Source organism: Engraulis encrasicolus, chromosome 15 (assembly GCF_034702125.1).
Source record: "Engraulis encrasicolus isolate BLACKSEA-1 chromosome 15, IST_EnEncr_1.0, whole genome shotgun sequence".
NCBI lineage: Eukaryota > Metazoa > Chordata > Actinopteri > Clupeiformes > Engraulidae > Engraulis > Engraulis encrasicolus.
Window position 1 is genome coordinate 53,850,454 of NC_085871.1, and position 27,544 is coordinate 53,877,997.

The following is a 27,544-nucleotide window of genomic DNA, read 5'->3' on the forward strand; positions in this document are numbered from 1 at the left end:
CCAAACGGGAGCTGTGATTGGATAATAAAGGGCAGTGATGAGAGTGAGGTATCGTCTCGTCTTCCTAGCAGAACTTAACACCACAGGCTTACATTTCTGCGAGTGACGTGGCGGGATTCCCCAACAATTCCCCTATTGAGGTTGGGCACCTTACTCCCTGCTGGTATAATGCAGCTATAACCCAGGTAGCAAAGTTTATCTGGCCCATTGTTGGCCCGATCCTTTTTTCGCGAGTGCTGACAGTCGGCCCAATTCTGGCTTTGTCCGCGGCCCAATAACGGCCCTATTACCGTATGCCAACAGTGTCGGCTCAGTTACTGCATGAGACAGACAGTTATTTTCAGTGTCGGCTAAGTGTTGGCTCAGTTACTGCATGAAGTGACAGTTATTTTCAGTGTTCTATGGAGTGTTGGCTGAGTCACGGTAGCCAGTGTTCCAGCCGAGCGGACACTCAGCCGACAGTGCCGACACTCAGCCGACCGTGCCGAAACTCAGCCGACCGTGCCGAAACTCAGCCAAGATCGGGCCGACTGCTTGCTACCTGGGAAACAACATGAGGGGCAGGCTCATTTAAAGGGCCAGTTCAGTCAATTTCAACATGCAGTTGTAATGCTCACACTACCCTAGACTTGTCAGTACCTGAGGTTTTTTTTTGTCTTCTTCAGTCATAGGGGGCAGCGCTTTGTTTACATTTATTTATATTAAAAAAAAAAACATTTTTATTTATTCCCAAAAACATCCAAAAGGTTATACAACATCAGCAGACAACTAGCAAATAGTGGTACCTTTCTGGAAAATATTTGGAGTAGGCCTGTGTTACATTTTTTTTTAAACGTAAACAAACGCTGCCCCCATTTGAATAGCTCCTATCTCTGAAAGGGCTGAACCGAAAAAATATGGCATCACCATTTTTGCAGTTGCAGTACCTTAATATTTACAAGTATATAATTTCTCCTGCAGCTTTTCCTTAAAAGATGTTTTTTTTGGGCCCTGAGACCAAACGGGGCCGAGTTGGGAGTGCACCCTATCAACTCGTTATGGCCCAGGGTATACACTAACAGGAAATCATAGTGAAAAAAAGTAAGCAAAAAACATCCTGAGGGGTATACGTAGCTCCCGGCCTATGGGTACTGACAAGTCAAGGGTAGCGTGACACAATACAACAGCATATTGAAATTGACTGAACTGGTCCTTTAAAAGCCATAACAAGATACATTTCAGACTGGGATGTACTATGACTACAGCCTTGGTCTCCAAACAAAGGCCCGTGGGCCAAATACGGCCCGGGCATGACAAACACGTAACCCGCCATGAGGTCAGAAGCAGAACAAATTAAAACATCTAAATGTGTGATGCTCGTAAACTAATGTGTAGCCTGTAAAAGGCTCAGGCTTATCTAAAGGCAACAGCAATATATAAATCTCTACCACCAGACACAATGTGAAAAATAGAGATGCACCGGATCCAAAATCCGGTTCTGGATCCTGCAGGATAATAGGGTTTTTCACAGGATCCGGATCCGGTTCCAGGATCCAGGATCCGGTAGCCGAGTCTTTTCAGTCAAAATAGTTTGAGCCAACGTTATAAAAATGGCCCACGTGTGCGAGTAGGCTATGTGTTTCAACCCTTCGTAGGATCCGGTATCCGGTTCCGGATCCGGCAGGATCTTAAGCAGTGGATCCGGTATCCGGCAGGATCCTAAAAATCAGGATCCGGTGCATCTCTAGTTAAAAATACCCGTGCTGTTGTCCATACCCCCCCCCCCACGCACACACACACACACACACACACAAACTTACACACACACGCATACAAATACTTGTGTAATGATTGACAGATAATCCCCATCTCTAATCTCGAGAAGCAGCATTCGTAGTTCAAATACCAACTCTGGACACTATTCTACTAAGTGCACCTTTAATGGACCTTAGTGATACACCTGCATGTCACTTTGACATCTCTGGAGCTTAGAGGACTTGACTCTTTAATCTGCTTGAACAGGAATCTATACAAGGACAACACACAGTCTTGAGACTAGGTATGACACATTTCATTTTGTTACAATTTACGGCAACATGTTCTTCATCCTTTAAACATGGTATTCAAAAGACGTTATTATCACGAATAAGACAACAATACCAGAAAACTGGAGCAGAAAGTAGGATTTCGCAACAATGCAGGTCCCTGGTTTGAAACACCTTAACAGCATAATTCCAACTGATATCAAGTGATGCAAAATGATGCATATGAGGCCAAATGCTACTCGGTAGAGAACAGATTCATAAAGCCTCCGTGGAACATTAAGAGTGAAATCGCACATTCATAGAGCCTCTATGGAATATTACTGTATCAAATCGCACATTCATAGAGCCTCTATGGAATATTACTATCAAATTGCACATTCATAGAGCCTCTATGGAATATTACCGTATGTGTCAAATCACACATTTATAGATCCTCTATGGAATATTACTGTCAAATCGGACATTCATAGAGCTCTATGGTGCATTATGTATCAAATTGCACATTCATAGGGCCTCTATGGCGCATTAAGTGTCAAATTGTTTTGGAAGCCTCATAAGAGTTGGCTTGCATTACGGTGGATTCATATGGGGGGAGAAGGTACTGGTGTACCTGGTTATTTCAACACAACCAAGGCCATTTTCCAGACATCTGAAAGTGAAAGAATGACTTTATTCACCCCCACATAATATCTTAATCACATTTAAAGAGTTCGAGAAGGATGGCATTTCCCATTAAAGTCAATAGCGGCTGACTCTGCTGGCTAAGCTTAATAGGCTGGTTCCGCCTCGCAATTACATGGAGGAAGGCGATTTGTTTCTTGCAACCAGTTCATACATGGTAAATTGGCGGCATACACGAGCAGCAAACTTCAAAATTGAAAATGTGGACCCCGGCGTCCACTACAGAAGCCTAGTGGCTGCAGTAAGACATTAAGGTTAGAAGAGTGTGAGGAGCTCTTTTCACACTAGCTGCAAGCGTATGGCTTCTCTCAAGTGTGACGACAAGCCTCTCTTCAGGTCAAAAGACTGAGAAACTCATTCCACAGTCATTGCATGAACATGGTTTCTCCCCTGTGTGAATACACTGATGCATTTGGAGGTTTCGTTCCGTCTTGAGGCTCTTGTCACACTGACGGCAAGCTTATGGTCTCTCTCTAGTGCAAGCTTATGGCCTCTCTCTAGTGCAAGCTTATGGTCTCTCTTTAGTGTGAATTTGACTATGTTTGCGGAGGTGAGAGGACCGTGAGAAGCTTCTTCCACATTAGGTGCATGAAAATGGTTTCTCCCCTGTGTGAACACGCTGGTGGACTTGGAGCTCTCTTTTTGTCTTATAGTTCTTGTCACACTGACTGCAAGCATATGGCCTCTCTCCAGTGTGAATTCGACAATGTGTGCGGAGACTAGAAGACTGTGAGAAACTCTTTCCACAGTCTGTGCATGAAAATGGCCTCTCCCCCGTGTGAAAACGCTGGTGGATTCGGAGGTTTAATTTTGTCTTGTAGGTCTTGTCACACTGACTGCAAGAGTACGGCCTCTCTCCAGTGTGAAAGAGACGATGTTTGACAAGACTAGAGGATTGTGAGTAACTCTTTCCACAGTCTGTGCATGAATATGGTTTCTCTCCTGTGTGAACACGCTGATGGATTTTGAAGCTTTGTGTTGTCCTAAAGCTCTTGCCACACTGACTGCAAGCATATGGCCTCTCTCCAGTGTGAATGCGACAATGTGCATAGAGGTTAGAAATATGTGAGAAACTCTTTCCGCAGTCTGTGCATAAAAATGGTTTCTGCTCTGTGTGAACACCTAGGTGGTCTTTTAGCTGTTTTTTTTCAATAAAGCTACTGTCACACTGAGTGCAAGCGTACGGCCTCTCCCCTGTGTGAACAGGCTGGTGTCGCTGGAGCTCTGCTTTTGTCCTAAAGCTCCTGTCACACTGACTGCAAGCGTATGGCTTCTCTCCAGTATGAATGCGACGATGTGAGGAAAAGTTAAAAGAGTTAGAGAAGGTTTTTCCACAGTCGGTGCATGAAAGTGCCCCTGTGTGAATGCGACTGTGGTATTGGAGGTCTGCTTTCAGCCAAAAGCTCTTCTTACACTGGCTGCAAGGGTACGGCCGCTCAGGGGTGCGGTACGGACGCCGTTTGAGGAGGGCATCAGAAGGCACGAGTATGGCCTCTCTGTGGAGGGCATCAGAAGGCACGGGTATGGTCTCTTTGAGGAGGGCATCAGAAGGCACGGGTATGGTCTCTCTGTGTTGGGCAGCAAAATGTGTTTCTCCAGAAAACTCCGCTCCGCTGCAGAGGATCTGACGCCCTGTGAAGAGTAGAATGGAAATTAATATTAAAGGACCAGTTCAGTCAATTTCAATATGCTGTTGTATTGCTTACGCTATCCTGGACTTGTCAGTACCCGGTGATGCCACATTTTTCGGCTAAGCCCTTTCCGAGATATGAGCTATTCTAAAGGGCCAGCGTTTGTTACTCCAAATATTTTCCCATAAGGTACCGCTGTTTGCTAGTTGTCTGCTGATGTTGTAAAACCTTTCAGATGTTTTTGGGAAAAAATAAACATGTTTTTTATGAAATGCAAACAAAGAGCTGCCTCCATTACAATGACCAAGATCTCCGAAAAGGCTGAAGAAGAAAAAAAAAAACTCAGGTACTGACAAGTCCAGGGTAGTGTGAGCATTACAACTGCATGTTGAAATGGACCAAACTGGTCCTTTAATATGAAATCAATCAAACAAGACTTGTCACCAGTGTTGCCAGATTGGGCTGTTTCCCACCCAATTGGGCTGTTTAGGATGGCCGTGTGCGGGTAAAAATGGCATTTAGCAGAAAACCCTTCCAATTTTAGCCATAGAAATCAATAGAATTGGGCGGGATTTTGTGCTTCTAGGCGCGTTTTGAGCATTTTTTTGGGGCTGGAAATCATCAGCCTCATCTGGCAACCCTGCTTGTCACAACAGCAAGTGAAGTTCTAGCTTACCCCTAGAAGTTCTACCCCTGCCCCTATGTTTAATTTGTTTACTGCGATATTTCAATCCAGTCTGCATCAGCCATTTACATTGCAGATGTTCTGAGATAAAAAAAAACATGTTATCACTTACCCATCCATAAACCTAGCCTGGTCCTGACCATCCCATAATACTACCATCAGAGTCCTGCACCGGGTCGGGTACCCACGGGTACCCACGGGTACGGGTAAATAGTTGCCCAAACGGGCGGGGTTTTAACGTTCCGAAATTTCACGGGTGGGTATGCGGGCGGGTAGGTTAAAATACGGGTGGGTAGCTCGGGCTATTTTCTTTTTTATCTATTTAGATTTAGATTTGTATCTATTTAGATTAGGGATGTGCACGAATATTCGAATGTCACAAATGAAAACTACTGCAGGGTTACATTAAATTAACCTAGTAGCTCCCCTGTATTCTAATTTCTCTGGTAGTTCTAGATACGATGCTCATCTTTCATTTCCAACACAGGCGAGTGTGTCTGAAAGCGTCCCGCCCCCGCCGACACGACACACACACAGCCAGGGAGAAGCCACGCATCTCGTGCATTTCAGGAATGGGCATTGGGCATTCATAAATAAATCGTTGACACTGTAAATCTGCAATTGGTGATGGTTTTGTAAACATGGACTGTCATCTGCAACTGTTCGGGAATAATGTCACATCAATTTGCGTCTGATTTGGCCAGCGTAAACTTCTGCAAGGTAAGCTACTTGTAATGCCTAGCTGTTTGCCAATGTCAGCGTCAACAATGGCAGGTTATTTCAATATCTCTAACGCTAATAATGATAAGCTAACAAGCGAAGTAAACTATGAGTACTCTTTAGCTGAGGTGATTTTATCTGGCTCACACTATACTGCAACTATTTGGGGGTCGTTTCATATGGCGTTGCTTCGGATTTGTAAAACAAACTTTTCCGAAGTAAAAGCCACCCCTGTAGCCATGCGAATCAGGATACTGTCTGTCAACAATGTCAATTGCTAACTAGTTCTAATGCAGCCCAACTAGTGAACAACTGTTCAGTGGGGTTTACTTTGCCGTGCCACGAGAATGGAAGGAGGGGAAGGGAGTGAGAAATATTTCTCGTCACGGACGCACAGACTCCCTCTTCCAGTGAACGTGCTGCTGGACGTTCAGAGGTGTAGGCTACACTCGACAGCATTTTCAAGCTAGTGCTCCCCCCTGGTGCTGTAGCTGGAAGGCCACTGTAAATAAGTATTGAACTCTTTATGATACGTCAGCGGAATTTAGGCTACATGTTTTCAAGGGATGACGGTGGGAGTCCATCAATCAAATGCACATCCCTAATTTAGATTTATCTATCTATTTTACCTATTTTTGATATCACCGCAGCCGTTATGACAGTCACGTCATGCCTACTTTCGATTTGAAGTATTTTTTCACGGGCACGGGTGGGTAACGGGTAGAATATTAACGGGTCCGGGTGGGTACGGATTTAACTTTGAAATTACCACGGGTTTACGGGTGGGTGGGTAATGCACTGCACGGGCATGGGTGGGTCCGGGTATAAAAAAATGGACCCGTGCAGGACTCTGACTACCATTTCCATTTCGTATTCATGTCTTGGCGGAAGTACCTAAGACGGCGCGCAAGGCTAACATAAACCTAGCCCTGCCCGAATTGAATAGGATTGTCACATTCTGGATCAGAATCGAATCCATCCAAGAAATGTGAATCGAATCGATGTTTAGACAAGAAACCAGCCATTTTTAAACATACGTTTTTTTGATATTCAATTTTTCATTTCATTTCAATTCATATTCTAAGGGTTGCTGTATTCCATACTGTGTGTGTAATTTGTAGAGCCAGAAAAGAGCTTTCAAATAACACCACAGAGATCTTTTGTGACTTACACTGACTGATATAATCATGGCTGAATGCATAGTGTTCTCCCTTAAAGGGACACTGTGTGAGATTTTTAGTTGTTTATTTCCAGAATTCATGCTGCCCATTCACTAATGTTACCTTTTTCATGAATATTTACCACCAGCATCAAATTCTGAGTATTCAGTATGACTGGAAAAATTGCACTTTTCATACATGAAAAGGGGGATCTTCTCCATGGTCCGCCATTTTGAATTTCCAAAAATAGCCATTTTTAGCTGCAAAAATGACTGTACTTGGACCACACTTGAAAATATTTGTTTATTACTGAATAAACTTTCATGTAAAGATCAAATTTGGCAATAGGCAGCCCAGTTTCAATGAGCAGCATAGTTGCAGTACCTTTTTTGACCATTTCCTGCACAGTGTCCCTTAATATTGGTGTCAGATTCACACAAATGTGCAGTTCTGGGGTGCTACTAATCAGGCACAGCAAGTATGATTGAAATCTGTGTCGGTCGGGTCCCAAATTGTCTCCCTTTTTTTTTTATTATATATTTTTAGGAGCTTTTTATGCCTTTATTTGATAGGACAGCGCACCCCCAAAGTGTCAATTCATAAATTCAAGTCTTTTTTGGAGCTGGAAGGCCTAAATATGTAAAACAACTGAACGATTTCCAAAATAGCCCCATGACTAAATGATGATACAAGCGGATTCCAAAAAAGTTGGGACACTTTGTATTCTGTGAATAAAATCAAAATGCTGGCATTTTCAAAACATCTAATATGTTAATAAGTTAGAGCATTATGTACAGACAACATATTAGTTGTTAAAGTCAAGCAGAATTATTGTTTTGATGCAATTATGTGATCATTTAAAATTTGACCCATGCAAAAAATCTCAAAAAAATTGGGACAGGGCCAAAACATGTTGTAATAGTTGGATAATTCTAAAAATCACACAAGGAAGAATATTTTAAAAGGAACTATATTGACTGCCAACATACTGTAAATGCACAAATAAAATACCATCACATAGAGGCTGTGGCACTCAGCAGCGAAGATTTTGAGGGACTAATTACTTATCTATTACACAGAAAGATTGAAGTATCAAAATTGCAGGCATATAAGGCCTATTTCCGTAATATAGAGTTCTGTGTAATCATTGCACGAGTTATGAGATCATGACATACTCGTGGTCAATAAGCAAACTATGACACTCCAACAATGACCATAAACACAACATTTGATTAATGCACATGATGCAGACATTAAACAGTGTTGCATGCGGAAAAGCTCATTCTATGGACCTAGGAGACATGTGAAACTGTCCTCTGAATACAGAATGGAAAATGTTTAATCCTTTTTGAAAATTATGGAGTCATGCACCCTCCAGGTTATATAGAAAATGAATACTTCAGCTTGATTTAGTGGTCAGTCTGAAAGACAGCATATATGATGGTAAGAGGGTGCAGAGGTGACTTGGTTAGGATCTTCTTACTCATGTAGAGCATTAAAATGAATGTTGAATGATACATACAGACTTTAAACAGCAAACATAGCTACCAAGGCATTATATTTTGGAGCACCACCTTTAGATATTGCCCCATAATGGTGGCAAATTTCAATCTCTACTATGTTCCAACAGTGTGGTTCCATCATAAGAGTAAACAGGTCACAAAATTGTTTTCTTGCAGTCAGGATATGCCACATATTAAGCATAACAAAAAGGTAAACAAGTTGAAGAACACACCTATCAGTTGAGCTGCTGAAATCATGTCTCGCACATCAAAATATCTAATTTTTCAATAAAATTATGCCATCAGTCAAAGTATTTAACTGTTCAGTCTCATCCCTTGTGTTGTGTTTAGTCTTATCCAATATAAAAAGCATTTTATTGGCCCTGTCCCAACTTTTTTGGGATTTGTTCCAAGGGTGAAATTTTAAATGATCACATGATTACCTCAAAACAATAATTCTGCTTGACTTTAACAACTGATTTGTTGTCTGTACATAATGTTGTACCTTGTTAACATATTGAATGTTTTGAAAATGCCAGCATTTTGATTTTATTCACAACATACAAAGTGTCCCAACTTTTTTGGAATCCGCTTTGTACTACACAATACTATACGTCGCCTTTCATGGGATGTCTTACCAGATTTCCTGCCGTCCTCTCTTATGCCGCTCCCCTGAGGTGGAGAACCAGGGAACTGAGGTGGAGAACCAGGGAACTGCTCTGTCTCCTCTAGAGAACCAGGGAACTGCTCTGTCTCCTCTAGAGAACCAGGGAACTGCTCTGTCTCCTCTAGAGAACCAGGGAACTGCTCTGTCTCCTCTAGAGAACCAGGGAACTGCTCTGTCTCCTCTAGAGAACCAGGGAACTGCTCTGTCTCCTCTAGAGAACCAGGGAACTGCTCTGTCTCTTCTTTCACGCTCAGCTGATCGGGAGAACCAGGGAACTGAGGTGGAGAACCGGGGAACTGCTCTGTCTCCTCTAGAGAACCAGGGAACTGAGGTGGAGAACCGGGGAACTGCTCTGTCTCTTCTTTTACGCTCAGCTGATCGGGAGAAGCCAGGAACTCTTCTCTCTCATCTTTTATGTTCAGCTGGTCTGAAAAAGCAAGGAACTCTTCTCTCTCTTCTTTTATCTCCAGCTGTTCTGGAGAACCAGGGAACTCTTCTCTCTCTTCTTTCATCTCCAGCTGTTCAGGAGAACCAGGGAACTCTTCTCTCTCTTCTTTTACGTTCAGTTGTTCTGTAAAAGCAGTGAACTCTTCTCTCTCTTCTTTTATGTTCAGCTGGGATGGAGAGTCAGCTAAGCTGAACTCCTCTGTCTCTTCTTTGATGCTCCTCATCAGCTGGGATGGAGAGTTGACTTCTGCAGAGGGCATCTTTGAGGCCTCCTTTAAACCTTTAAAAGTGGACAGAAATATCATGACAATTACTGACAAAGTCTGTGATTTTTACATGTGCTACCCAACCTCATTTTAATTACTGTGCCAGTCAAATGGTGCTTGTGATACTTCTGTGCTGACGTTACCAAAATCATGGCAATCTCAAGACGGCCACATCCCCTTGTTCACAGATTTTCAAGAGTATTTTGTTAGATCTATTTTGTTGCCAAAGTTGCATAATAATTATGCACACCTGGGCTCCTTCAATCTCTCTCTCCCTCTCTCTATCTCCCTCTCTCTCTCTCTCTCTCTCCGTTATACAAATGCGCATGACCTGGAATGCTTTAAAGCCTTCTGTACACCCATGTTTACTGCCCCCTTGTGGTGGAAGTCAAGCAGCTCCTAGAAGCTAACAGTTGCATATAATGACACTATGAGACTGCTGATGACATTAGGGTCATTTCACGTGAAATCAGACTCTTTGGGATCCGGTAGCAAGGTAGCACCCCAGAACTGCATTGGTTTGAATTGGACACCAATATTAAGGGAGAAACGGACTAGGAAAGGTTCACACACACACACACACACACACACACACACACACACACACACACACACACACACACACACACACACACACACACACACACACACACACACACACACACACACACACACACAAGCACACTGCACTTTCTGCACTAAACCCAAACATAAACACACTGACACACACACACACACACACAGACACACGAACACACACACAGACGCACACCGCACCTTCTACCTGCACTAAACACACACACACACACACACACACACACACACACACACACACACACACACACACACACACACACACACACAGCTGCTGGTGTACTTGACAGACCTTTTTAATATTTATTTTTCTTCAAAATGCTACTATTACCATGTCAGAACGCTATAAAGGACTTTTTTTAGGAAAAGCACAAAAGCACAACAATACCTCTTAATGTATGTCCTCTACAAGTCTTCTGTTGTCCAGTCTTGCACTTTAAATGTCTGTATGAGCACTGTCTATGTCCATACTGTCTTAAGTCCATGTATAAGTACTGTCTATGTCTATACTGTCTATGTCCTTACCTAGATTAGTCTATGTCTGTATGGGAAAGCAAGAAATGTAATTTCAAATTCTTTGTATGACCAGTGCATGTAAAGAAATTGACAATAAAACCTACTTGACTTGACTTGACTTGACATGCGAGGATAGGACACTATCAGCCTTGATTATATCAGTCAGTGTTAGTCACAAAAAGCTGTCTGTGGTGTTGTTTGAAAGCTCTTTTCTGGCTCTACAAATTACACAATCACCTTGGGATACAACAACCCTCAGAATATGAATTATGACAAATTGAAAAATTGAATATCTAAAAAAGCCGGTTTCTTGTCTAAACATAGCCTGCAATGTCATGAACAACACCTGAAATGCTGGTGTTTGGTTCTTTATTCATTTCAGAGATAATGGGACTCAAAAATATGGCATCATACAAATCACCTAGTAATAATATGATAATGCCTGTGCAGTTCAATGAGAGTTTTGTATTTATTTTAATTTCACTTAAATTCACGGGAGAAAATTTGAAAAAAAATAGAAAAAAATGGGAGGTGTTTAACCTGCGCTAAGCGCAAGCCACTTAATTAGCAATGCGCGCGTTGGCTGATCAGCGTCAGCTGTCCCCAGCGCAGCTGATCTGGTAACGCGGCAAAAGTCAAACTCAGGTGCTCTTAATTAGGTTGCCTCACTCCATTCGGAAAGACACGGTAAGAGTCACACACAAAAGCTTGCTGTGCTTGACTAATGCTTGAAAATCCTGTGCAACACTGACACTGAAACTTGGAGAGGCAGCCGGTTTTTTAGCTGCCTAGCAGAGGGACTAAAGGGACTAAAGACCTGCTCTGTTTCCTGTTGATTTGTGATGAACCTTGAATGCCTTGAACTCTAAATAAAAAGAAAAAAGGAAAAGGAGAAACTAAAACGGAACTCAGTAGTCCTGTCCGTGCTTGAGTGAATTCCAGTGCCTTCAGCTCCACCAGTGTCACCTTTTCAAGTTGGGGGGAAATGCACAGAGGATAAAACAAACAAACCAAACAAAACTGAAAAACAAACAAACAAAAACTCAAAACAAAACTAAACAAAACCAAACAACTTGACAGTAAAAAACCGGGACCAGGACCTGGAACCGGAAGGAAGCCATCCTGACGACAACGTGAGGCCCTGACGTCGAGATCCAGCAGCCAAGGACGTGGGGAACCACTGAGCCAGGAGCTGGAGGACAACTAGGGAGCCTTGCTGTCGATGCGGAGAAAGGCAAGAAAGCGCAAGACCGAAACAGAAGCGCACACAACGACAAACACTTACCCTGCCAGTGAGCCACAGTCTACAGCGGGAGAAATGTCTGCCGATGAGCTCAAGAAGGATCGGGCCGTGGCAAAAAGGACTTTCACCCGGCTGGCAAACACACTGCAGAGGACCTACAGGGACAAGCCAGCTGTAGAGCTAGAAGAAGCATTCAACACGCTCTCAAAGGCTGCAGAAAGGGTCTGGGAGGCCAACGATGATGTGGAAGCCAAACTCCTCGAAGATCTGGAGGAAGAGGAGGGGGAGTTACCACAAGATCAAAGGGCTGACCTCACAAAGACCGCTGGTGAGTGTGAGGAGCGGTTGAACCAACTGAAAGGTCTACTCCAAGATGTGCTGTGGTCCGACTACGGCGAAAAAGAAATTCTCACCGCGCTCCAAGTGGCCGAGGGGGAGGGCAAACGCACAGGCACAGTAGACCCCAACAACAGCCTAGAGGGCTACGAATTCCTGCTGGTCCACTTCCGAGACCTGACCGAAGCGGCGAAAGAGGCTTTCGAACGGTGGAAGCGATGGGTCCCACCTGGTCAAAAGCAAAACATTCTGGACCGCCTGAGCGACCTCATCCAAAGGATCCCCGCACTTACAGCCAGGAAGGCAGACTTCATTGCTGAGAAACTGAAGGAGAAGCGACAACCCACCCCTGTCTCTCACGCTCCACTCGTGCCTGCCATCCGACTCAAACCAACCGCACTCCCAAAATTTTCCGGAAACAAACGAGATTTCCATAGATGGAGGAAGGATTGGGAAGCCCTGCAGAAGCAAGGTGAGCCCTCAGGCTCAAAAGAAGTGAAGAAATTTCAGTTGCTGGATAGCCTGGAAGAAAGAATCACTCGAGACCTGAGGCTCTCAAGCTACCAGGAAGCAGCCGACATCTTCCGCATCTTGGAGAACCGGTTTGGCAACCAAACAGCTATTGCCGTCGAAATAGTGGAGGAGGTGCAAAGGATGCCGGCTGTCAAGAGCCATCAACCACGGAAAATAGTGGAGCTCATTCAGACTGATGAGAAAGCCCTGAAGGATTTATGTGACCTCGGAGACGCAGGAGCAATGAAGAATCCTCTCGTCACAAAATCCATCGAGAACAAGCTTCCAGAAACCCTGAAGAAAGAGTGGCTGGTGCATGCAGCGGATCCAAAAAATGCAGTGGTCCCTGGCAACAGGTTCGACAGTCTCCTGGCCTTCCTTAAAGATCAAGAAACCATCTATGAGCAGCTCGAGCACCTGAAGGAGGAGGAGCCAAAAAGGGAAACCCGGTCTGAGCCAAGGCACGCCAGAACAAGAGCCACCAAGTCCGGTGATGCAGTCTCTGGATGCGTCGTCTGCGGCGACTGGAAGCACAAACGGAAGCTGTACTTCTGCAAGCAGTTCCGGGCCCTGAAACCAGCAGAAAAGAACGCCGCTGTCAAGAAGCTGGGCGCATGCGAGAGGTGTCTGGAAGTTCATGACAGCCGGGTGTTCTGCAAATCCACCTACCTGTGTAAGCACCCGGACTGCAAAGATGGACGCCGCCCAGACCACCATTATTACCTCTGTCTCAATGCTGCTCCACGAACCACCACTGCACTGAGGAGTGATCACCCAAAAGCAGAGAGAAAAAGGATACACTGTTGACCAGGAAGAATTCATCAACAAGCTCCCAGCTGAACTTGCAAAGCAGTGCAGAGATGTCTTCTCCAATTCCACCTCAAGGACACTGAGTACAGCAAGTGAACCATCTAGCCTCCTCCTACAATACGGTCTGAGAGAACTCCCCGTCATAATGATGCTCCTTGAAGTGAACGCAAACGCTGGGCAACAAATTGGCACCTTGATTGACCTGGCCTCGGACACCAATTATATTACTCACAAGGCAGCTGGCAGACTCAACCTACGCAGTGAAGAGATGACCCTCGTCGTCCACGGAGTCGGAGGTATGAAATTCCACGTGGAGACGAAGAGGTACCTGTTGAAAGTCCGGGTCAAGTCCCCAAAAGGTGGCCTGCAGTCTCACCAGTTGATCTGTTACGGGCTGGACAACATAGCTGACGTCCACAACAGTGTAACGGCTCAACAACTGCATCGACTGTTCCCAGACATACCCATAGCCGAGCTCACCAGACCCAAAGAAATTTACCTTCTGATAAGCCACAGAGAGGGCAAGCTGGCACCACAGCGGATCAGGGTCATTGGAGACCTGGTGCTCTGGGATGGACCCTTGGGAAAGACAGTCGGAGGCACTCACCCAGACCTCTTTGAAGACGTCAAAATGTCAGCCCACACGTCGGGAACGCACTTTGCCCGGTCAATGCGAACTGCTGCCACCAAGTATGAGGAACTCTCAGCCAGGCCTCCCATTCAACTGCTGCCAACCATCCAGCCTTGCCATGATGTTCAGGAAGCCGCAACTCTGACCACCGGCCGGGACTTCCTGGAGTGGTGGAGGTGGGACAGCATCGGCGCTGCCTGCGAGCCAAGATGTGGAGGCTGCCGTTGCGGAAATTGCCAACCAGGGGGCAAAGAGATGACACTTGCTGAGGAACGGGAACTTGAAGTAGTGAAAGGAGGGCTCACCTATGTCACAAGTGACCATCACAGCAAAGACCCACACTGGCACGCCAAATATCCATGGCTAGAAGACCCAGCTTCACTCCCTAACAATAGGGGAGCTGTGGAGGCAACATTCCTCAGAACAGAACGACACCTCTCAAAGGAGCCCAAGTGGAAAGCAGCCTACACTGCCCAGGTGCACGACATGGTCTCCCGAGGAGCTGCAGTCAAGCTGTCTGAGCAAGCCATCGCCAGCTGGGTCGGACCTGTGTGGTATGCGAGTCACCTCATAGCACCAAACCCTCACTCAGTCACAACTCCAGTCCGGCTCGTCTGGAACAGCAGTCAAAAATGCAGAGGAGTGAGCCTGAATGACATGCTCATGAAGGGACCGGACGTCCTAAACCCCATTCGAGCAGTCCTCCTAAGACTCCGAAGTGGAGTGTTTGCTGCTCTGGGTGACATCAAAAAGATGTACAACTCAGTCTGGCTGGAGGATCGTGAAGTACATCTGCACAGGTTCCTGTGGCGGGACACTGAAGATGAGGAGATCGGAGTGTATGCCATCACAAGGGTGAATATCGGAGACAAGCCTGCGGGATGCATTGCACAGCTTGCCATGCGGGAAACATCCAACCTCCCTCAGTTCATGCACCTTGAGCAAGAGCGGCGAGTACTGCAGCAAGACAGCTATATCGACGACCTTTTGACCTCCAACAATGACCTCAATCGCCTGAAAGCCACTACCACCAATGTAGAACGCATTCTCAAAGCCGGAGGGTTCCATCTCAAGCCATGGGTGTTCTCTGGGCAAAGTGGGAGGCAGGAGCCTCCAGAGGACAGAGGGAGAGCCAACCCTGCAGTCATGGTCCTTCCCAATCAAATGGGTGACGACGACAACAAAGCACTTGGGCTTGGCTACCTCGTCCAGGAAGACCAGCTCCATGTCATGTCTTCCATCAATTTCTCGAAGAGAAAAAAAAAATGCGGCTTGGCCAGAATCTCCTTCAAGAGGAAGTAAGAGCTCAGACCCCAAATCCTCTGACTAGAAGAGAGCTGCTTAGTCAAGTGGCTGGACTGTATGACCCTGCTGGCCTCGTCACTCCTGCAAAACAAAAAGGAGCGATCCTTGTGCGCAAAGCATTCCAAGAAGCCAAAGGCAGCAGTTCCTCAGCCAAAGACACATGGGACACAGCACTCCCTGATGTTCTGCGAGAAGATGTGATCAAACTCTTTGAAGAGCACGTCCAGCTCTGTGAAGTGAAGTTCTCCAGAGCTCTGACTCCACCATCTTGCACTGAAAAGCCACTTGCAATCACATTCTCAGACGGGAGTGAGCACGCCTATGGTGCAGTGATGTACCTGAGGTGGCGCTGCAGTCAAGATCCCGTCGTGAGGTTGGTGGAGTCAAAAGCAAAGCTGACCCCTTTAGACCAGAAGGGAGATGCTGTGAAGGCTGAAGTCTGTGGGGCTGTGTTCGCTTCCCGTCTGAAGAGATATTTCGAAACCCACTGCAGAATTGAAGTGGAGAAATGGTTCCACCTTGTGGACAGCCAGACAGTCCTGGGTGCTATCCAGAGGGAGAGCTACGGCTTCCAAACCTTCTTTGCAAACCGCATCGGAGAGATTCAAAGCAATTCTCAAGCTCAAGACTGGTGGTGGGTCCCAGGACCGCAGAACATCGCAGACCTGATCATAAGAGGTGGGAGTCCCAAAGACCTGGACAAGGACTCTGGGTGGCAAACTGGTCCCAAGTTCCTTACTATGCCTGTGAAAGAGTGGCCCATCAAGTCTGCGAAGGAAATTGCTGCTGCTGCAAGAGAAGGCATAACCAAGCTGCAAAAGAAAGCCTTTGTGGCTGCCATAACAAGGTCCCAGTCTGCCAAGCAAGCACCAAGCCAAGATCAGGAACCAGCGGGACTTGGGCTCGCAGGATCTGCAGTTCAGAACCTCATTGATGTGGAGCGGTTCAGTGACCTGTCAAGACTCCTGAAAGCCATTGCCTGCGTCTGGAGGGCAGCAAAAAGGTTCCTCGGGCTAACCAGAACCCTCAACAGACCAAGGTGGGAGGAAGTCCCATCAAGTGGCACCATCTCTGCCAGGGAGCGGCAACAAGCACTGACTGCCCTTTTCCTTGCTACACAAGAGGGCGCCAAATTCCCCAGCACCACAACAGACAGGCTTGTGGCATTCAAAGAGCAAGGCACTGGACTTCTTTTGTGCGGAGGAAGAGTGCAGAACTTTGAAAGAGACCATGCTGCTGTCCCCCTGCTGCCGGCAGACTCGTGGGTGTCAACACTGCTGGCCCGTGAGTCGCACGGTGAAGCGCATGATGGAGTGGCCGGGACCCTGCTCAAAATGAGGAAGAAGGCCTGGGTCATCAGAGGGAGGAGGATCGCACAAAAGGTTGTTGACGCATGCATCCTCTGCAAAAAGTCAAGAGCAAGAAGGTGCCAACAAGTCATGGCTGACCTGCCTCCTGAAAGAACTGAGCCAGCTGCACCTTTCAAATTCACCACTGTAGACCTCTTCGGGCCTTACCTGGTCAAAGACGAGGTCAAGAAGAGGGTGACTATGAAGGTCTGGGGTGTGGTCTTCTGTTGTATGGCCAGTCGAGCCATCCACACTGAGCTGGCCAGCGCAATGTCCACAGAAGCTTTCCTACTGGCCTACCAGAAATTCTCTGCAGTCCGAGGACACCCCAGAAAGGTCTGGTCAGACCCAGGCACCAACTTCATAGGTGCAAAGCCGGTCCTGGCAGATCTGAATGAGTTCCTGGACAGTCAGAACAAGGGGGCCCTGGAAGAGACTGCTGCGAGGAATGGAACTGCATGGGAATGGAAGATCCATCCAGCCGATTCCCCACACAGAAACGGTGCTGCAGAGGCTGCTGTTCGCATCGTGAAGAGAGTGTTGCAGAGTTTGGGGAAGGAGTCCATACTGACTTACAGTGAGTTCCAAACAGCTTTGTACTTGGCAGCCAACCTTGCAAATGAACGCCCGATTGATGCCAGGATACAGAGCCGGGAGGACTGTGTCCAGTATGTAACTCCTAACTCTCTCCTGTTGGGAAGAGCCTCCCAAAGTAGTGACGTCAAGACTTTTGATTTTACCACATACCCTTACAAAAGACTCCAAGCAATGCAGTCAGAAGTCAGCAAGTTCTGGAGAAACTGGAGTCAGCTGGCTGGTCCCAACCTCTTCATAAGAAGCAAGTGGCACACAGCCGAGAGGAACGTGGCTGTTGGAGACATCGTCTGGCTGTGCGACCAGAATGCAATGAGAGGCCAATTCAGACTGGGCAGAGTGGTCAGCACCAACCCCGACAGCAAGGGCATCGTGAGGGATGCGAACGTGAGGGTCATCCCCAGTTTCTGCGTTCCACTGGTGAGAGCTGTTGATGCGAAGAAGGCTGCTGACCAGAAGGGGGCGACCCAAGCAACCGTCCTCCACAGAGATGTCCGGCGTCTGGTCGTCCTACTGCCCATCGAAGAGCAAAAGGGTCACTGACAGTGTATTTAGCTTCAGTAGCGACCTTACCAGTATAGCTACTGTAAAGGTCGAGTGGGAGGTGTGCAGTTCAATGAGAGTTTTGTATTTATTTTAATTTCACTTAAATTCACGGGAGAAAATTTGAAAAAAAATAGAAAAAAATGGGAGGTGTTTAACCTGCGCTAAGCGCAAGCCACTCAATTAGTAATGCGCGCGTTGGCTGATCAGCGTCAGCTGTCCCCAGCGCAGCTGATCTGGTAACGCGGCAAAAGTCAAACTCAGGTGCTCTTAATTAGGTTGCCTCACTCCATTCGGAAAGACACGGTAAGAGTCACACACAAAAGCTTGCTGTGCTTGACTAATGCTTGAAAATCCTGTGCAACACTGACACTGAAACTTGGAGAGGCAGCCGGTTTTTTAGCTGCCTAGCAGAGGGACTAAAGGGACTAAAGACCTGCTCTGTTTCCTGTTGATTTGTGATGAACCTTGAATGCCTTGAACTCTAAATAAAAAGAAAAAAGGAAAAGGAGAAACTAAAACGGAACTCAGTAGTCCTGTCCGTGCTTGAGTGAATTCCAGTGCCTTCAGCTCCACCAGTGTCACCTTTTCAAGTTGGGGGAAAATGCACAGAGGATAAAATAAACAAACCAAACAAAACTGAAAAACAAACAAACAAAAACTCAAAACAAAACTAAACAAAACCAAACAACTTGACAATGCCATATTAATATCACATGACAGCATGTCTATTGGAATATGTGAATGATGGAGATGGTCCATGAGGATGCAGGAAGTTCAGTTTCACCTCTCCAGTGCTCGTCATACATTCCTCAACACATTCTAGCCACTAGTTGCCATCATATATAGCTACAACATACTCTTTGATGCTTGGACATTTAGAAAATTCCTTTACTGAGCTTATTCTTTTAACCCTGCCTTCTCTGAATGCTGAAAATGGTCTAGCTTCCACTGTGTCCATTGACAATGGGCAGAAGCTGTGTAGTTTTTGAGTGCCTGGAATAGGGACAGACGAGGGTGCAGGGCCCACCAGGAAATGCCCGTTATGCCAGATGACCAGTCCATTCCTGTACCTGACACTACTCTATTACTAAAAAAAGGTAGAGGGCTGGAGGGCTGCGGCGTTCAAGTGGTAAAACTGGTGGTGGTTTGAAGGTGCTCTTTGGCCAAGACGTAGAAAATATCAAAAAAAGGCAGGACGCCAAGTAGGGGTGGGTATTGGCAAAGGGTTCACGATTCAATGCGCATCACGATACACATGCCACCATGCGATTCTATCACGATGCATTGCGATTCATGTACTACTGTGATGCATTGCGATATTTACTTCAGTAAATGTGTAAAATACAGCTTATTTGTCAGTTGCTGTGTAGCTTTCTTAAGTCAGTTAATTCTATTTAAGCATTCTATCATCTGGGAGAGAGCTTACATCACAACAGAAATATTACCTATTCTCTACTGAACAAAATAACCCGTGGCAAATCGAATTTTATTGTTATCAAATAATCAATTGTCATGAATCCATGCAGTATATTGAGAAAATAAGTATCACGATACCTTGTCATGAATCGATGCATTGTATAGTGATAGTATGTATCAAAAAGCATCGATATGACGATTATTTTGCACACCCCTAACGCCAAGGCACTCTTCTTAGATAAAACCGCTTTATTATAAAGATTAGTTCATGTTAGAACTTAAATAATTAAAAATACTGCCACTGCCTTTTTTTGATATTTACTACTCTATTACTACTTCATTACAACTCATTTCAACCTTTATGTCCCATTATCTCTTAAATGAAAAAAGATGTAATTAATATTCTGAGGGTTGTTGTATTCCATGCTGATTGTGTAATATGTAGAGCCAGAAAAGAGCTTTCAAACAACACCACAGACATCTTTTTGTGACACTAACTGATATAATCAAGGCTGAATGTAATCCTACCCTCATTTGTAAACCTTTGCTAATCTGCTTCTCCCTTAATATTCATGTCAGATTCAAACCGATGCAGTTCTGGGGTGCTACCTTGCTACTAAAAAGGCACACTAAGTATGATTGAAATCCGGGTCGGTCTGGTCCCAAAGCGTCTGATTTCACGTGAAATGACCCATTACCTACTCTTCATGGTCCAGTGTAGTGGTGTGCATTGGCACTGCCCTCGTGATTCCATTCGATTCGATTACGATTCGGGAGGTAGCGATTCGATTCGATTCGATTCTACGATGCATTGCAATGCATTACATTTCTACAGAAAGCAAAGCAAATGTTTCATCAGTCATGATGAGGCAATACAAGTAGTCAGATACTGAGCAACATGTTATTGGCTGTTTTCTGTATCAGTCTTGCAGATTTCAATGCTTTGAAGTGCTTTTATTTAATTTAACATTTATTTGCTCCTGAAATATCCACGGAAGTAAGTTTAATTGAAACTTTCAAAAAATTCAGCATAGATTCTGGAACTTGCCGCATCGAATTGAATCGTTATTGTTGACACCACAATGGTAGCCACTGGGCAGCCATGGGTGAGCGGTTAGGGCGTCAGACTTGCATCCCAGAGGTTGTGCTCTCCCCCATCCTCCTCCATGACTGAGGTACCCTGAGCATGGTACCGTCCCACCGCACTGCTCCCCATGGGGCACCACTGAGGGCTGCCCCCTTGCACGGGTGAGGCATACATGCAATTTCGTTGTGTGCAGTGTGCAGTGTTCACTTGTGTGCTGTGGAGTGCTGTGTCACAATGACAAGGGGAGTTGGAGTTTCCCAATGGGCTTTCACTTTCACTTTCACTTTCACCACTAGTCCATCGCCTGCTTAGCTACGTAACTGTTGGCATATACTCCAATGTGCCGGGGGCAATGCAGACTGTGAAATCTTATCTTCTATAAATTCATTTGCAGACTGGATTGCTTTCAAAACAGCATACTTGAATCCAGTGCTTGAAGTGGAAAAAAGAGGTGCAGGAACCCTGCTTTTCTGACAAGCCAATCAGTACCAAATGCCATGTCCGTGACAGCAAAAAGGACATGTTTTTCCGTTTCTTAGATACAATTTCATGCATTTCAATGCATTTGAATCAATTAGGCGTCTGACTTAAGTAATGCTGTGCCTCATGCCGCACAAGGCACTGAAAAGATTAGTGCTGAACTCTGATGATGAAAATTAAGAGTCCCCCCGCCGCCCACCCCCCACTTCAAGCACTGATTGAATCTCTAGTGAACTAAAAGTTGTGTGGAGTTCTCTTCCAAGCTCAGGAGACACTGGAGAGAGTGCCTATATGTCTGATGGGTGTGTACGACGGATGCACCGATACCGATACTGGTATCGGTATCGGCACCCGATACCGCTCATTGTACTCGTACTCGTCAAGCACTTGCCGATACCAGGAACGATACTGCTATTACACAAAACAATGCAAAATCTTGTCACGTGCTGTGGACTTGAAAGCAGCATGGAAAAAAGTGCCACCTCATACATTTACTAACATTTAAATCTGCATGGAAATGGACAATAAAAATATCACAGGTGGAAAAATACAAGGCTATGCATATATTTTCATTGTATTTTGGTGGTAAAAGGTATCGGTATCGGTACTCGGTATCGGCATGTAAACACATGAATGTACTCGTACTTGTATCGGTTTTCAAAAAAGTGGAATCGATGCATCCCTAGTGTGTAACTTACCTGTCTTGGTTACACTGGAGAGTGCCTATATGTCTGATTGGTGTGCATCTGTCTTGGTTACACTGGAGAGAGTGCCTACAGTTGAGGACGATATTATTAGCCCCCCTCCTGAAATTCGACATTTCTCTTGATTTCTCAGTAAGAATTACCATTATTCACCGTTTCTGTTATTCTGGAAACAAATACACTGATTGAAATAATGTTCAATGAGTTGAATTTGGATTTTTCTATTGTTACGATGAGTTTAAACAAAAAAGGGCAAAAATGACAAGGACAAAATTATTAGCCCCCTCATCATTAATAGTCAATATGGCGCCATTTATGAACCAAAACTGACAACAGGCTCTGATAAGTTGCTACCTAGGTTGGCTCGTGCCCCACTAGGGATTTTGGCCCATTTCTTCACTGCAAAGTGTTCTAGCTGGTCCAAATCGCATGGATGCTGAGCATAGACATTAACCACAGACTCTGTGGGATTGAGGACTGGACTATGAGCGGGTGATTCCAATATCATGGTTTTAGTGTCCTTGAAGAACCTCTGAACTAATCTAAATGTATGCTTTGGGTTACAATGTTGTTGGAACAATCCATATGCAGCAATCCAGATTCAGACCCAGACTCCCTGTGTCTGAGGCTGAATAACAGATTAAACTTGATGCCCTTCCACTATGTGTAACTGTGGAAACTGCTTAGGGTCATTTCACGTGAAATCAGACACTTTGGGACCCGACCGACACGGATTTCAATCATACTTGGTGTGAATGATCCATTGCCAGTTTGCCACAACAGAGATGTACCATCATGAAGCTGAGAACCTGTTGAAAAGGTTTGAATCTGCAAGAACTATTCCAGGTACTCAAAAACTACACAGCTTCTGCCCATTGTCAATGGACACAGTGGAAGTTAGGCCATTTTCAGCATTCAGAGAAGGCAGAGTTGAAAGAGTGAGCTCAGTAAAGGAATGTGTTACATTTTCAAGCATCAAAGGGTATGTTGTAGCTGTATATGATGGCAACTGGTGGCTAGCATGTGCTGAGGAATGTATGCCGAGCACTGGAGAGGTGAAACTGAACTTCCTGCATCCTCATGGGCCATCTCCATCCTTCACTTTTCCCTTCAGACCAGATAGACTTGTCATGGATCATCAGGATGTGCTTCTGGTAGTGGAACCTGTAACTGCAACGGGACGTACTTATACATTATCTACAAAAGACACAGCTGCTGCTTCAAATGCACTGGTAGAGTACAAAATGAGAGTGTAGCCATTGATTATCTCTTTAAAGTACGGTAAAGGGAAGATGGCACAGGTACACAGAGAAGGAATGTTCAAACATTCACATATCATCATTTGGTGTGTATAAATGGACATCTGCCTTAGTTTCTGAAACCTGGGACCATGGACACTGACCATTTTTGTTTTGTTTTTGTTTTGTCATGTGATGCTACTATGGTATTACCATATTATTAGTAAGTGGTCTGTATGACGCCATATATGTGAGTCAAATTCTCTCTGAAATGAATAACAAACCGAACACCAGCATTTTAGGTGCTGCTCATGACATTGCCGGCTACGTTTGGACAAGGAACTGGCCATTTTAAAATATAAGTTTTTTAGATATTCAATTTTTAATTTTTCAATTTATCATAATTAATATTCTGAGAGTAGTTGTATTCCAAGGTGATTGTGTAATATGTAGAGCCAGAAAAGAGCTTTCAAACAACACCACAGGCATCTTTTTGTGACCAACACTGACTGATATATTCAAGGCTGAATGTATAGTGTCCTACCCTCACATGTGAACCTTTCCTAGTCTGTTTCTCCCTTAATATTAGTGTCAGATTCAAACCAATGCAGTTCTGGGGTGCTACCTTGCTACTGAAAAGGCACACCAAGTATGATCGAAATCCGGGTTGGTCGGGTCCCAAAGTGTCTGATTTCACGTGAAATGACCCCTTAGCCTCATTAGACCAAAGAAGCATTGGACACCTGCCTAGATGATTGTTATTGACCTGGCCTCACCTGGAGTTTTTCCCCCCCCAAGAGAGACAGTTGTTAGGGCTTGTCATCATATTGGGCTTTGGGGCCATCGTCACAGAAGAACCCCTTTACTAAAGGCAGTGCATATCAGAGTGTTATTGAGCTTTGCCTGTGAACATTTGAAAGTCAAAAATGAGTTTTGAACGTCTCTGCTTTCATCTGATGATATTCAATTGCACCTGCTTTGATGCATGAATTCTGCTTCTGTCAGGTGAAGAAAGGGATAGGCCTTGAATCGTTATAAGATGGTTTCCACAATTAAACATGGTGGTGGATGCATCATTCTGTGGCAGCCTCAGCCACAGGAAACCTTGTTTGGGTGTACGGCACCATAAAAACGGAAAATTATGATAGAATGTGGAAAGTGACCTTGCAAAAATATGCTCATAGAGGGAGTTAAGATCTTCACTGGATCTTTCAATGAGATAATAACCCAAAACTTGCATCCAAAATAGTTCAAATGTTCTTCAAGGATACTAAAACCATGGTCATGGAGTGGTTCAGACCTCAATCCTTTAGATAGTATTTGAAGAGTGCTGAAAATGAATGTCCATCCTCAACATCCATGCAATTTGGACCAGCTTAACTATTTGCAATGAAAAAAATGGGCCAAAATCCCTGGTAGGCCATGTGCCAACATAGTTAACAACTAATCAAAGTGCCTGGTGTCAATTTTTGTTCATAAATGGCACTGCATTGACTATTAATGATAAGGGGGCTAATAATTTTGTCCTTGCCATTTTTACACTTTTTTGTTTAAACTCATTGTGAAAATGGAAAAGTCCAAATTTAACTTATTGGATACTATCTCCATGGTGTATTCGTTTCCAGAATAACGTACATTTATTAATAATGATCATTCTCAATGATCAATGAAGAGATAAGTCTAATTTCAGGAGGGGGGCTAATAATATCGTCCTCAACTGTATATGTCTGATGGGTGTGTACCTGTCTTGGTTACACTGGAGAGAGTGCCTATATGTCTGATGGGTGTGTACCTGTCTTGTTTGTTTTATTTACTTTGTTTCTGTTGCTATGGTGTTGATGGTGCATAGCTACTGTCTCCACTCAGAGAAAACAAGCATTCCTATTTTCATTAGCATTTCCACATCGCCCTCAGCACAAGCACAAAACCTTTTCCTCCACGGGCAAGGGCTCGTTGCTCTAGGAAAAAAAGATTTGAAGCAAAGGAGATTCACCTTCTTTGCTTGAAGCCTATGGGCACCGTAAAGTCTATAATAGCAGCGACTTCAAAGAAGAAGTGTCAACGAAGGAGCGGTGTAGGCTGGCATCAGTAGGCTACAAGCTCTTGAAGAAAAATGCAACACTGGATGGGCATGAATCCAGTGATATTGCAGACAAAGAAACAATACCACAAAAAGAAAAAACTTGTTTGGACCTGGCAGCAGGCTAACTTACTTTTCAAGTAGCCTACACTGAGATTCTTTCGTTCTCCTTGTATGCCTACACCAACGGAAACGACGGTCTGGCATTCTGTATTTTTTCGTCGGAGAGAAGATTAATTGCATTGCAATGTTTGACTGCAATGTTTGACTGTGTCCAAACGACTGGAAGTGGTGGAAATGGGACGCAGCCTTTGTGTTGACTATCCTTCCCCAGAGAAAGGGAAAGCAGCAGCGGTGGCTACACGAACATTGAATGAACTAAACACCGATCTACCCCCTACAGAATGAACTAAAATACCTACCTTCTGGTGTATCCAAAGCAGTCGGGGGTTTTGTTGTTAGAAGAAATAGGTCTGTAATAGAAAGCGACGTGCCTTGGAATGCGCTTTCTGTGACAGAAACAACGGAAAAGTACACATGTTCTGACTACACTTGTCGGGGCTGTGCTGTGTTTGTTTGGACTTCCTTGCAAGAGAGGGAGGAAGTGACGAATGACCAGATATCGGCCAACTTCAATGTCAAAATAAATCTCTACTTCAAAGTATAACCTTGTAAACCGGCTGTGATATAACTTGCTAATACTAATCCTCCTATTATACAACAGCATAATCAACAACAACAAAAACAGCAACAACAACAATAATAATTTAAAGTTAAAGGGACACTGTGTGAGATTTTTAGTTGTTTATTTCCAGAATTCATGCTGCCCATTCACTAATGTTACCTTTTTCATGAATACTTACCACCAGCATCAAATTCTAAGTAGGCCTATTCATTATGACTGGAAAAATTGCACTTTTCATACATGAAAAGGGGGATCTTCTCCATGATCCGCCATTTTGAATTTCCAAAAATAGACATTTTAGCTGCAAAAAATGACTGTACTTGGACCATACTAGAAAATATTTGTTTATTACCGAGTAAAGATGTAAAGATCAAATTTGGCAGCCCAGTTTCTATGAGCAGCATAGTTGCAGTACCTTTTTTGACCATTTCCTGTACAGTGTCCCTTTAAAGCTGGACTGTGTAAGATTTTCAGCGGTTTATTTCCAGAATTCGTGTTGCCCATTCACCAATGTTGCCTTTTTCATGAATAATTACCACCACCATTAATAAACTAAGTTATGACATTCAAATTCTACTTAACATAGCCTAGGCTACCTGAAAAAGGGGATCTCCTCCATGGTCCGCCATTTAAAATCTCCAGACATATACATTTTTAGCTGCAAAAATGACTGTACTTTGGTAATACTCGTGAATATTAGTTTATTACTGTAGCCTAATTACTTGATTACTTGGGGTTGGTATCGATATCGCCAATTTTTATACATGATTTTATCACAGTTCAATGTATTTGACGGATTTCAAAAATAAGGTTGAGGAACAATTTTGCACAAATAACCCTAAGCAAGCATGGGAAGGACTTAACAGAATGATGGGTAGAGAACGTAAGGAACCAGTGGACAATTTTATGGACCTCCCCTTTTTAAACAATCTTAATAACTTTTATGGACGGTTTGATTCTCCTGGCAACAAAGCCAGATGCAATGCTGTTTTAACCAACACTCCTCAAACCACAACAATCCACCTGTCAGTGGAGGAAGTCAGACATTGCCTCTCAAGAACAAACCCAAATAAAGCGCCCGGACCTGATGGCCTCCGTGGAAGGGCACTGAAGGCATGCGCAAATGAACTAGCACCAGTTTTTACTTATTTATTTCAACTTTTATTGTCCACCTGTACTGTTCCGAATATGTGGAAGTCCTCAGTCATTAAACCACTTCCAAAGAAGCCGGGATCAAAAGAACTCAATGACTTTCGCCCGGTTGCCTTGACCCCCATTCTGGCAAAATGCATGGAGAGGGTTGTAATCAGACATCTCACTGCATCCCTTAACCAACACCTGGATCCCATGCAGTTTGCATATAAGCCTCACAGAGGGACTGAAGATGCCACCCTCATTTTGACTAACATGCTCACCAAACACCTGCAAAATGCCAAGGCATATGCACAGATTTTATTTATTGATTTTACAGCAGCTTTTAACAAAATGCAAATCCACATTTTCCTCCAAAGGCTCCTAGACCTAGGGCTGATGGAGGATTGGTGCACTGGATAAAGGATTTTTTAACTGACCGCCCACAACGAGTACGCACCAGAGACTTGCTCTCAGAGGAACTAATCCTCAACACGGGGGCC

The 27,544-nt window shown here is 44.6% G+C and overlaps 1 protein-coding gene across 1 annotated transcript; it reads right to left on the reverse strand.

The window, feature by feature from the left end:
• Positions 1-2,674: 2,674 nt before the first annotated feature.
• On the reverse strand, positions 2,675-25,798 carry LOC134464739 (zinc finger protein 3 homolog). Its single transcript, XM_063218090.1, has 3 exons — positions 25,648-25,798; positions 9,042-9,797; positions 2,675-4,337 (listed from the first exon to the last, which is right to left on the reverse strand). The coding sequence occupies exons 2-3, from the start codon at positions 9,775-9,777 to the stop codon at positions 3,286-3,288; spliced, it is 1,788 nt and encodes a 595-aa protein (XP_063074160.1). The 5' UTR covers positions 9,778-9,797; positions 25,648-25,798; the 3' UTR covers positions 2,675-3,285.
• Positions 25,799-27,544: the final 1,746 nt, after the last annotated feature.